Raw genomic sequence first — 13026 nt, 5'->3', positions numbered from 1 at the left:
GCCGTCGCAAACCCGTCGCAAACCCCGCGCCTCACCGCGCCTGCCCCCGGAGCGCCTGCCGTGAAGCGCGGCGGGCAAGATGGCGGCGCCGTGGGCCCTTGGCGCGGGTAGGTCTGAGGGGACGGAGCGGGAGCGCTGGTTTCGGAGGGTCTCGTCAGCTCAATCCTCGCTCACTGTGCTACTCCCTTTTAGGTGGTGCCTGGGTGCGCCGTCTCCTCGGCTGGGCGCGGCCGGAGAGGTGAGTCTGGCTCTGCCGCGGTCCGGAGCAGGCGGTGGAGCAGGAGCCGCCCCGCTCAGGGGGTCCCCGGCCTGGAGGTCCCGGTCGTCAGGCTCGGCCTTCTTGCTGGCTTCTGGCCCTGCCCCGGAGCTGTGGGGAAAGGTCACTTTGTGCCTCTGTAGTGCCTTTGTGGGAACTTGGAGGTTGTGGCGTGATGGAGATGCCTCTCTCTCGACCCCTTTCTATCGGGCATCCAGATTTGCTCCAGTTTTATGGTGCGGGTCAGTAACACAGTACGTGTTGCTGCCCTCTGCGCTATCCCCAGTCGTTGCTTTTTCTGTAGTTACTGGTCTTTCTCTTCAGTCTGGGGAAATGGTGGAGCTGTGCTGAGGGAGTAGCTGTCATAGCTGACTATATCCCTGACTTCAGAAGAAAGGCTGATGTGGAGTCTCAAAAGTGCAGAGCTTTGGTCTCCACTAGGGCCTGTGGAGGTAAATGCATTGCAGAGGCCTGTGTCACTGAAGGAAGAAGAAATAGGCTGATGTTGGCTGTGCTTTGGGTACTGCCTTTCCTTGAACTGAATTACATCCAAATTGTTTTACTCTGTTCTTCTAGTCTGTATATCTCCCAGTTGCTACTTATGCATGATTCTTTCTAGAAAGGTGCTCAGATTTTTCTTTACTGTTCCACTTACTCATATATGAAGTACTTTTGTTTGTTGCTTGTCATTGTTTTCTTTTGCTTAAAATGTGTTTGTGTTCTCTTACTTCTCTTAAAGCTGTGATTAATAGAGTTGCTCTTCATATGAGGTTGGATTACCTTAAGAGAGAGAATATGTAAGATTCCTTAGTTCATCAAATTTATTAATGTGTTCTGTTAATACCGGGAAGACAATACTAAGTTCATACTGCTTGACATGTTAAATTGTAAAATGATATTCACGTGCTTGTCAAATATTTTCCTGTATTAATCGGTGATATTATGTCTGGTGATGATGAATTGTCTTGATGAGTGGAATTTTTAAGCATTAAACAAATAAACAGGGTTTGGTAAATACCTTAAAAAATATTCCGTAACATTTGAATTTGTATATTATGCTACCCCCTACTGATAGGATGTGAAAACATTACGGTGTACAGTGCCCTTTTGAAACTAATCAGTGTGTTCTGTTTGCCCGTTGTTTTTAAAATGCTTTTCACCGTGTGGTTACCTGCACAAAGCCGTTCAAGCCTTAGTAAAACTCGCAGTATCTGCTCCTGAACTTAACTTACTTCTTGTAGTTGCGAGTGGCCGCCCAGCGTACTGCTTTAGCTAGTCAGCAGGGGGCAGAACGTAACTTGGTTTTTCTGAAACTGAGGCGGGTGATCTGACTGAAAACGGAGGGGTTTTTGCGAGCAGCTGTCTTGCATCGACATGATTGCATATTGAAAATAGTTCAGAATATCTTTCCCTTCAAATTTTAGAATGTTTATGAAACGCTAATACTTTCTTGATGCTCAGTCCCTTGAAAAACTAGGATAGTTTTCACTGCTAAAAATGTTGTTGGGTGGGTAAAAGTTAAATAAGCATTGGATGGTCTTGGAAAAGATGTAAGTTATTTTTGTGAGTAATGAACCCCACGTAAGAAGAAAGAGGTGACTGTGCAATGATCTGGAGACACTTAATGTGGAATCTCATGCTGTACCAATGTCAGTTCTGGTTCATGACCAGTTAGGTTAGGAATCCTGAGGCTACTTTTTGAATTAAAACCCCTTTCAATGTAAACTGTAGAGAATGTGGACAGTTTTATTTTGTGAGTAATCAAATGTGTCAGTTCTCTTTATCAAGATGGGTAAGTTCACAATTTTCCAGATAAACTGGGCAGGGACAAAGAACTCCAATGTTCAGCAGTGAAGACTGGTCGTGTCTTGCAGGTGGCTAGCATCCAGTAGCCTTTTTCCTCTGTCATGCATCCACACAAGCACATCTCTGCAGAAAATTGGGAAGTGGGAGAAAAAGAACAGGATTGTTTACCCTCCGCAGCTGCCTGGGGAACCTCGGAGACCAGCTGTAAGCATACACCTATGAATTTCCATCCCTGTTTATGTTTAGCAATTTCCGAACAGATTGTCTCTGGGCAATTCCACAAGGCACTAGTTTGACAGCTTATTCGTTTGTTTAAGATTTTAGTCAGTTTGGCATATCTATATTGTAAAAGTTAGCATCACTTAGAATACTTTCCATTTCTAAATTACATTGGAGCTTCAGGTTGCTTGCAGCTGATCATCTACCTGATATGTGATGCAGACTGTAAAGGTATACCATCCACTCTTTGTAGAAGTCTCTGAACTACAAGGAGGAAGAAATTACCCAGGATGTATCATTATGCGTTTGTTCTGTTTGTACTGACAGTAAATAACTAGAGAACAAAGTGACTGCATTGTTGCTTCTGTGCACAGACTTTTGCTAAGTAGTGGAACTAGCGGTGCCTGTTTGATGTAGGTACAATAGAGTGCACGCTATTCATTTCTTAAATTTGTTTGCGTTATAGATTCCTTGAAGTCTGATAGTGTGTTGCCTCTTGCTGTGGCCTTCCCTTAGGGAAGCTACTCAGAGGTTGTTTTCTATCATAGCAGTTGCTTGGAATGTTTAATGTGGACCAAGAGGTTCTAAAACTATGTGGGGAGGGATGTGTGAGTCAGATGTGGCACGTGATTGCAGGAGTCTTTTTTTTTTTTTTTTTTTTTTTTTTTTTCTCCTTAGGAAGCCATTCTATATGTACTGTACAGTGGGGTGGTTTCTTTAGTCTGTTGCACAATAACTTGTGTTTTACTAAGCCATAAACTGAAGCAAAGAAGCTAAAATTTTCTTTTCTTACCTGTATGCTTGGTGTAGGGCTTTCTAATAGCTCTTCAAGACAGCTTTTGGAAAAGTCAACATAAGTAACATTGGTCAATTTTTTAAATGCAATCATAACAGATTAGTTTCTGATAACGGTAGGTTTATGCCTGTTTCTCCCTGTCCCCTCTTACTGATCATTTTATAACTGGGAAATACAGTTAAATGTAAACAGAAGCAAGCTTCTTATTTTGTTGCAGATGAAAACCGTTTTTTATTGGATCACTGAAGGGATTAATCAGTGCTGCTTTCTCTACAGCAGAACTCATGAGAATTTTAGGTTAATTCTTCAGTATTTCCTTACTGTCAAGAACTGATATTTTGGAATTCTTTTTCTGTAATTGTTCTTCATTGGGAATTAATGTGTTGTGGCCCATTAGGCACACTGCTCAGTAAAGTGTTTGCATCTCAAAAGAATAGGGTTTTTTTGGACACATGCTTTTGTGGGCCGTGAGCATTTATTGCTCTGTGAACATCATAGCCTAGGATGTAGAAATGCATACTGTGTACTGTGCTGACTAATGCAGTGCATGTAAAAAATGCAGTCATTGACCAGCTTGCTTATTAAATCAGTTTTTCACCTGTTCCTAAAGAATGCCATCTCTTTCAAAGTTTTATTGATGTTAAATTTTACTAGCTAGTTTTGGTCCCTATTAGTACAATAATAATGTTAAATGGCTCTCTGGAGACAGCTCTTCATACCAATCAAACTTGAAACCCTCTTCAGTTCTGAAAAGCTAATTAAGTTCATTCTGGTGGTATTATTTAGTTGCTATCCCAGTAACTTGACTTGATAGCAGAGTAATATTTTGAAGACTGAATGGGCATGTCAGCCTTAGGCTGCTTCAAAAGGGGGGGAAGAGGGAAGGAAAAAATGATGAAAAATCTTCTGATTATCTTTTTCAGGGATTTCTGTTTATAAACTAATTCTCATAAGATTGTAGTAAAATTTTCTGTGTGCTAGCTGCTTTTTTTCAATGCTTTCAGTTTCGAATGTCAGAAGCTTATGCCTGGTTTGGTACGGACACGGTATTGCAGGGGGAGTCATGCTTATTTTATTCCTAGTAAGAAAATAGATTGTGGAGCAGATGTGTGTGCTGCATTGTTGTTTTCACAGCAAAGTTACTGATCCTCTAACTTTGTTTTTGCACCTAGGAAATATATCACTGTCGGAGGGAAATAAAATATAGCAAAGATAAGATGTGGTATCTGGCAAAACTGGTAAGCAAAAAGCACTTTGGACTGTATTTGTTAGAATGCAAAATTTAGTTGCTATACTTGCCTTACCAGCCTAGTTCAGTCCCAGTCTAATCAGCATCTTCATAATAGAGTCCTGGGGAAGAGTGTGCGTCTGTGCAGACCAACAGTTGTTTGTAGTTTGTTTTAGCTGCTTTATCCTAGTATGCTTTCAAATGTGTACCCAGGATCATATGCAGATTATGCGCTATGGAAGAATTTCTGTGTTGGTTCCTGCCTAGCAGGAGATGGCAAAGGGAACTGTGAAGGGCAGTAATGGGCTCTTTTTCTCATAAGGAAAAAAATATTGAATGTTTTATCAAGATTTATTCAATATTTAGCTCAGAAGTTCTGTATGTAAGATGTTGCATTGAAGAAATGGTAATTAAGGAAACGAAAGTCTTTTGATTTGCTCTTTTATAATAACAAAATAATTTAAATACTGTCTTCTGAGTAAGAGAAGGGAAGCATTTGTAATTGAAAAAAAAAATTAATTTTATCACTTTGATTGCAGATAAAAGGAATGTCCATTGATCAGGCTCTTGCTCAGCTGGAATTTAGTGATAAAAAGGGAGCAAAGGTGATCAAAGAGGTATGTAGTAGTATTCTTATAACACTCCTAGTTTCAATAAAATTTTAAAATCAGTATCTATCACCAGAAGTTTGGAGATGCTTCTGTTTCTGTGTTTTTCTATGCTTCTATTAAGCCTGTTGGGAGCATGTTCAAACAACGTATTTTTGTAGCCATTGTGTAATGTTGTGACTTATGGGTAATATGCTGAGATCACTTGTGCTGGCTGTTTTAACTTGTAACGATAATAAATTACATGTGGGTACCCTCTCTAACAATGCTTGGTGTTAAGTTCATGGTAAATAATGTAGAGTCCTTGTCACTAATGGCTGCTACATCTTTGTGCTTTGGTTCTTAAAACTGTTAGAGATGAAGGATATCATGGAAAGGACTGAGTTCTGTAAAGGCATGAAAGTTTGTCATACAGTGTAGTTGTTAGGAGTCTCAAATTACTCATTTCCTAGGCTGAAGCGCTTTCTGGCGTAATAATGACAAAGATGTATCCTATATTAGCTGAAAGTATTGAAAAGTTCATTTTGCCTACCTTGGAATTTGTTTCTAGTCTCATGTCTGATTAGGCAGAGGTCCATGGATGGATGGCTGACACATGCTGGTGGCAACCATCTTTTCCCCTCCCTTTCCTCCCCAAAAACATAGTAAGTTTTTCAGTCTATGCAAAGAACGTACTTACATAAAAGATGGTTGTCTTTCAAGAGTTCTGGTCTCTACAGAATACTTTTTGTGTTACTGACTTAAACATGCAATTTCTTCCCTGTTGTCTAGAGATAAGAGAGAGCGTTTCTTAAATTCCTACTCAATATTTCAATTTCTTTTCCTTTGGTTACAGGTCCTGTTAGAAGCGCAGGAAATGGCAGTAAGAAATCACAATGTGGAATTCAAATCAAATTTACATATAGGTACATTTTCTTCTTATTTTTAATGCAGAAAAATGTCATAAAAAATAATTTATCCTTAACAAAGTGTTGTTGCTTCAAATCAGCGGAAATGAGTAGAGGATGGTTTCTAGTAAACTCGTGTTTACCGAAACATGAAAGGTGTGTGCTTCTGACTTGCAGCACAGCTGAAGTTAGTGTGGCTGCTGAGCCTTCAGCCATCAGTTTGTTATAGTTGATGTCTGACTGGTGGTGCTCTGGCATCTGCTAGATGCGTTGTTTATAAGATGCATTCATCTCAAAGTGGGGTTTCTGCTCCCTACGTGAACAGAAAGTCCCAGTGAGGAAGATGTTAGGTATGATTATGAAAGATTAAGCAAATGAGAAGCAAACTTTTACTATGTTTTAATGTATGTTAATACGTTTAATGTGAACATAGATGCTGGAAGCTTTGTCCGTGGCTAGTACTATTAGTTTTGCAGGATCAGAATCTAAACTTCTATTAGAAACAGAATAAAAATAAATCAATATTGACACTAGAGTTTTTATTAAAAAAGGCTTTGTTATAGATGATTACAGGATAAGCTTGTAATAACTACAGCACTTTCTTGCCTAGAAAAGTGTTAGAGAAATGTTTACTTGTAATGTTTTTAGTCCCAAAGAAAAAAATTCTCATTGTGCCAAATATGGTATAAATGTTATTAAGTTGACCTCAAGCTTAAAGTAACCTGGATTGTAGAGCAGGTTTGATTAGAATTCTTTGGAGCCTTCCAGGTCTCTGCCATAAGGTTTATCTGCTAGTGCAGGACTGAGCATGTAGATAATGAAAATACCCATGATGAATGCAATAAAGGAAGAAAGGAGGAAAAATGAAGTCTGTAAGACTTCTACAGAAATTCATGAGACAAACTACTGAAAAGCAGTGGAATTAATACCACCTTCAGAAAGAGCTATATAATCTAGTAACTGCTCCATGAGCTTCCTTTGGATTTGTCCTTTACTACGTATTTATCTTTGCATGCATACTTTCTAAATTCATCTTTTCTGGTGCTCCTGAAGTGTTAATTCAACTCACAGATTCCTCTAGCAGTAATCCACTAAAAGTAATAGAAGAAAGGTGGAAGAGAGAATCCTGAGTAGAATGAACTTTTCGTATGCAGTCATGAAAAATATACTGTCCAGACAGTATTTCAGTTGCAGATGTGTAGTAGTTTATTCTTGACTGAATAGTCTTCTCTCCCCCCCACCTTTTTCCTTCAGCTGAGTCAACAGCAGGCAAAGGCCGCTATATGAAGCGGATTCGTTACCATGGCAAAGGCATGTTTGGCATCATGAAAATCGTCAGGTGCCATTACTTTGTGAAGTTGGTGGAAGGTCCTCCTCCTCCTCCAGAGCCACCAAAGACTGGTTTTGACCAAGCAAAAGAATATGTGCAGCAGCTGCGAAGCAGAACCCTTATTCATACACTGTGACAAACTTTTGTGACTGTATAGGTATTTCTTGTTCGATAATGTAATTATATGAAAGAATAATAAAAATAATGTTTTAGTTCTGTCTTTGGTGCTGCTGGAGCTGCATGATGCAAGAATAACCATAGGGGTTTTTCTTATTTGTCAAACCATAGGTATGGGAAAATCTTGGAAAAGCAGCAAGAGATGTTACTTTTTCTGAGTTACCTGGACCACGGCATTCAAGCTCTAACCTGGACTATACAATCTAGAATATCCGGTGCTGTTATAAAGCTTGTAAGGAGCTGTGGTTGTCCTCACATAAGACAGTTGCATGAATTTAAGGTTGGGTCTTTTATTGTAAAAAATGCGTGCTTGATATTCACGTTGCAAGATCAAGACCTGGATTAAAATTACTAAAATTTGACAACTTAAAGTAGTTACAGCGTTGGAAGAAAACAAGTAACAATAATAGCTGAGATTATCAGGCATCAATTTATAGTTTCTTGATCTGGGCTTTAGTGCTCTTTCTGTACAGTTGCTGTTGTGCATCTTCAGCATTGTGTGTGGGAGTGGGGAGTAAGTCATTTAAATATCAGGTTTTGACAGAGTCAGTAGGTGGCAATGTTTAGTTTGTCAGAGAAGGAAGTGGTGGTGAAAACTTAAAACACGATGAAACTGTTCTTGATTCTGACCATGGCATTAATAGTCTGATATGTGCATGGAGTTCAGGTTGTTCTCTGGAAACTCAGTATGGGTAACAGGCACAATATGGAAAAAAGCTTGTCTTGGTGAAGAGTGAACTAATTATTCTACACGGTCTGGAAACAAATTGCTTTTGTAGTGTTGAGGCAAGTAAAATGCTCCTTGGATTTAATATGGAATGGCTTGTTGCATATACAAATTGGGCTTTCAGTTCTGTGAACACTCCTGGTTTTATAGTTACTTCTTTGAAGAGAAAAAGACTGCAGTCAGTAGGGGGAATCTCATTCCACCCAGTCAAATTTTCAACTCAGATGGCTGGAGATCATGAACATCAGCATAAATAGAATAAGTTGCTTGTTTATGCAAATGTCTGATATTTAGACCTTTCTTTTCCATTCTGGGAACATTAGAAAGGGAGATAGACTGCTTGCCTCATTTGGATCTTTTTATCACATCAACTAGCGGTAGCTTTTCTTACATGTGTTGACTTTGGTCAGTACTTGAGTGATGGCAAAGGGACAGTTCCTGTAAGGAAACAAATTACCTTTGTCTTCATGAAGGTAGTATACAGCTGTTTCTTTTGGCTACCAAAGAAAGGGTCTCATGATGTTAAAAAGTGTTAGGAGACTGTGAAGTTATAAGTAGTACATGCATAGCTCAATACCATTTATGGGTGCTTCTTTGCAGTCTGTTTTTCTGCAGTGGACTTTAAAGACTTATTACTTGCTGTAAAGCCACAATTCAGTAAGTTTTGTCTGAAAGGTATGATCCTGATAAAACTCTATTGGTAGCCCCTGATGTGTGATTGAAGAACTGTCTGTTGTGCTATGATAAACAGCTGTGCTTTGCTGTGCCAGCTGCCTTTAAACTCTTTTCATCATACCGAATCTTTTACATTTGTAGCAAACTTGAATGACTTAATACTTTTTTGGGTCAGTGATCTGGGAGAAGACTAAAGAATTGCAAAATAATCCAAGTTTAATAAGCACTAGTCACCTAAGCATGTAAAACCTGGCTTTCTAGATATTTTACTCCAGTACCTCTTTTTCCTGCATGCTGTAAATTTTTCTTTGTATCCCTTCTGGACCTCCAGCCAAGGTTGTGTCCTTATAGATATCATTGCTCTAGTTATGAATCTGCAGAGATGGAGAGAAGTGAAAATGTGACTGATGTCTTTTCTGGCTTTTTTTGTGATGCAGCAGGTGGCCCTGACACTCCTTTAAACAAACAGACCTGGGCTTTTAAAATTTTTCAGTCAAAAAGCAAAGTTGTTGCTTGTCATTCTTGTTTCCTTTCTCAAAACAGTAAGTGGGAGGACTCCCTTTTGGCATGCTTTTCAGCATTCCTCTTATTTCTTAGTGCCCTTTTCTGCCTGCTTAAAGCCGTGTTGACTAAGGAAGCTCCATAGCCATGTCTGTAACAGTACGATGATGGGACATATGGTGAGATGAGGGGTTTGTGCTGGCTTGATCCTTCCCTTTCACTGGTGAGATGGTAAGAGTTGTCTGAAGTGGTTTCTGTGATAGGTGCATCAGAACATTGGTGTGGGAGGCTGCCTGAACCTTTTTAATTAGTAAGATCTGGCGGTAAAGCTTTATACTGTCAAGTTTTATATATAAATAAAATTGAGAGGGATTGATTCTGCTGTGCTTTCTTGGTAATTAGTACATCCACACTTCAGTTAGATATTTGATATGGATTCAGATGGAAAATTCCATGCTAACTGCAACAAGTCTGTAGCAGAAGATCATTTATTACTGTGACCTCCAATAGAAGAGCATTCTTAAATGAGCCATCACCGGGAGGGAGGCACCTAGGCCTCTACATGATGCTAATTGTATTAGTAACGTCTGGGGGCACTGTAAACTCACCGCTTGTGTATGTATGTGCTGATGTTACAGAAACTGGAGAAGGAGCAAGTATGCGTGAAGGTGTAGTAAGGCTTCAGGGAAATCTGAAGAGAGCAGAACTGTGAGCTGTGCTCAGCAATGTGAGATTTAATTGAGGAAAACTTAAAAACCTGCTGTTGGGCTTGTTCGTAAACATTTTAAAGTATCCAGTGAGAAAGTCAAAATACATTGGTCAGGCAGCCTGAATGTCTTTTTGGATATGTGGAGTGTTGTGGTGGCATGGTTTGGTTTTTTTTTTTTTTTTTTTTACTTTTTAAGGCATTTACTAAGGTAGTTCGTCAAAGGTAGAGTAAGGAAAGACTCATTGATATAGTTAAGTGATCATCAGCCTCTTTAAATACATGGAAGATAAATGCAAGTGTTATAGCAATGACTGGACAGTTAGGGACCTGTGATTCTGGTCAGATCTGTACTGGAAATTGCCACTGTGAAGTGGACTGCATTAGGACTTGAGTGGTACCTGGGCACAAACAGGCATGTTCTGCCCAGTGCTTCAGCTCTGTTGCTGTACATGGCCTGAACTTGACTAGACCAAGGTCATGCAGTGCAAATCTTCTGATTACACAAATGGGAGGTGTATAACAGTATTGCCACCTCTGCATGGTGGAGGTGCTTGGGGAAATCCTTCACCGCTGAGTGAAGGAACAGTAGGAATCACTGTTTGCTTTCTGCCAGTCTCTATGAAAATCCACAGCTGGGATGCTGGAAAGTCGTGTGCAAACAGAATTCTCCTTTGAGCAGAAATAAGGTTACTCCTAATATCCTTGGTGAACCACAGAAACAAAATGTGATGTTCTTCAACCATATGAGCTATAGCCTTGCTGAAAATGCCCCTGTTTCAAGCTTTTCAAAGAACGAGGCTTTATTGCTGAATGACGTATTCAGCCATGTAATTTAAAATAATTACTAATTAAATAAAATGAGAGACTGTAATAGCAATAATAATCACAGAAGTTACTGTTTGCTGGAGCCTTACCTAGGGAAAATAACTTGAAAGGAGGGGAAAGTTTCAGAAACTGACTTTCCAGTACTTAGACTGAAGTGAAGAACAAGCTATCTTCTGGGAGTAGTCAGCAAATGCAGAGCTAATTTTGTATTTGCTCTATAACATCAACACTGTCGTTTGGTTTCAAGGAAGTTGTACGCTAATACAGAGGGCAGACTGCCATTGAAGAGAATGCACCAAGGAGAGTGTAACTTTACTTGGGCAAATTAGGCATCCACCTCAGAGTATTAGCTGAGGAAATTAATCTGAAAGTCTGTGTAACACACTTGAACAGGCCATTCTTGAAACTGAAGACAAAACATGGGGCAGAGCATCTGAATAACTGCTCTGTGGGTGCTGCTTCTGTGTCTTGCACAGTAGTACAGTCATCAAGTTTTGTGTGGTAAAATGAATTTATCCTATATGAACCTAGATTCACTCACTTTTTCTTGCCTCCAGAAACAGTCAAATAAAGGCTTAAACCACATTTGTATTCATAGGATACCTTCGTTTTAAATTAGCTTGGAGCTGGGACCGTTGTCAACACTGCATCAAGTCACCTGTGTCTCTGTCTAACAATATCGGAAATCCGGCCACCTCTCTGGTAGCCTGTACTAGTCCTAGGCTACTCTTCCTGGGAAAACTTTTTGCCAAGCCCAGCCTGAGCCTCCCAAGCTGTACTCTGCTGTCAGTATACTTTGTTCCATTGCCTGGTGCTTCTGAGAAGTGATTGACTATCCCGTTGTAACTCTCCCGTTCTGTCAGATCACCCTGCTAACCACCTTTTTGGCAGGACGAACAAGCCCAGCGTCAGCCTCTTGTAAATCTTGCTCTCCAGTCCTTGTACCCTCTCCAGTCTGCCTGTTTCTCTTGCAGTGGGGGATCTAAAACCAGATTCAATGTTCCAGGTACAGCTTCACTGGCACCCTTGGCTGATGACTTCCCTTGGTTGTCTGGCCATGCTTTTCATGGAGCCAAGTGCGCAGTTAGCTGTGTCTGTGATGAGAGCACGTTGTTGGCTCACATCCAGCCTGGTGCTCATGCAAATCCCGGGTTCTTTTTGGGGTTGCTCATCAGAATTGCAGTACGTACCTGAGGCACCTGTGTTCCAGCTCTCATTGCTTTTCTGTTTACGCTAATGAGGACTCCTTTACCTCTAGGAAATTGTTTTGTTATGTGGATGATAATTTTCTTTCCTAATAGAAAAATTGCAAAACAGTTTTCTGGCTCCTGTTATCAATCAAACTCTTAGGCTAGCTAAAAGTGGAGTAAAGGCATTTATTTGTACATGCTGTTGCGGTAAACTCCATCAATGTATGCAGCTAATAATGGTGAAATGTGTCTACATCTCGCTTATTGATTATCTTCAGAGCAAGACAAACATAGGTCCTTACTGTATGCTGGCCATGTAAATTAAAACTTTAATTAAATGAAAACAGAGTGGACTGTGAGGTACACTGCACTGGGCTGTTAAAGAATTGCTGTTCAAAACCAGCTCTTCTGGATGGCCCCAATTCTTTGCTTTCTTTTTTCTCCACTTAAAATTCCCAATAGTGCATTAAGATGAACTCAATAGTTAGTAAATTTTCCCCTGTGTAGTTTACAAGCTCAAGGTTATGGGCTAGAACAAGTAGTGTCATGCTATAAATCAGGTGTAATGGAACAGCTTGAGAGAGTGCACAGAAGTCCTACTTCCCCTCACACAGTGTGCATCCTAAAACTCTGAAGGTAGAGTTGGCACAGACCCAGAAACCCCCACAAATGGCTGATTAAATCATTAATAATGAGCCTTGTCCTGCTACCCTCTCAGTTCAGGAGTTTTTAAGTTTCCTGAATTACTCCAGTACAGTAAGGTGTACTGGAAAATTCTTAAAAAGGCTGCAAATCGGAAAAGACAAGCTTTCACCAGAAAGGGGATGTAGCTGAACCCCACTGTGGTGCAGAATGGGGGTAGGACATCTGCCTTAACTTGCATAGTTTTAGCTTTCAGCTGTTCCTTGCGGTTCTGGTTCTCTACACGAGCTGAAAAAGTCCTTTTCTGTTTCTTTCTGTTTTTCCTGAAATGTGTCACTAGTTCGCTAAGTCTGAAGCTGGACCAGCTGAAGAACCACCTGCCTGCACAGGCGGGGGAAGGCAGTCCTGACTTAGCAACTGGGGTCCTCCCAGCAGGACTGGGCTCAGGGG

At 40.3% G+C, this 13026-nt stretch overlaps 1 protein-coding gene across 2 annotated transcripts; it reads left to right on the top strand.

Annotated features, from left to right (window-relative positions):
* Positions 1-6: 6 nt before the first annotated feature.
* On the top strand, positions 7-8119 carry MRPL22 (mitochondrial ribosomal protein L22). Of its 2 annotated transcripts, XM_014281129.3 has the most exons (8): positions 7-107; positions 193-238; positions 2131-2266; positions 4250-4315; positions 4845-4922; positions 5749-5818; positions 7055-7287; positions 7419-8119. In XM_014281129.3, exons 1-7 carry the CDS (start codon positions 80-82, stop codon positions 7264-7266), a joined length of 636 nt encoding a protein of 211 aa, XP_014136604.1. In that variant the 5' UTR covers positions 7-79; the 3' UTR covers positions 7267-7287; positions 7419-8119. The 2 variants fall into 2 exon arrangements, with proteins under 2 accessions (XP_014136604.1, XP_005440635.1); XM_005440578.4 differs by lacking the exon at positions 7419-8119 and having other exon boundaries at positions 7055-7346.
* The last annotated feature ends 4907 nt before the right edge of the window (positions 8120-13026 follow it).

Source organism: Falco cherrug, chromosome 8 (genome assembly GCF_023634085.1).
Source record: "Falco cherrug isolate bFalChe1 chromosome 8, bFalChe1.pri, whole genome shotgun sequence".
NCBI lineage: Eukaryota > Metazoa > Chordata > Aves > Falconiformes > Falconidae > Falco > Falco cherrug.
This window is presented reverse-complemented; position numbering and strand designations above follow the sequence as displayed.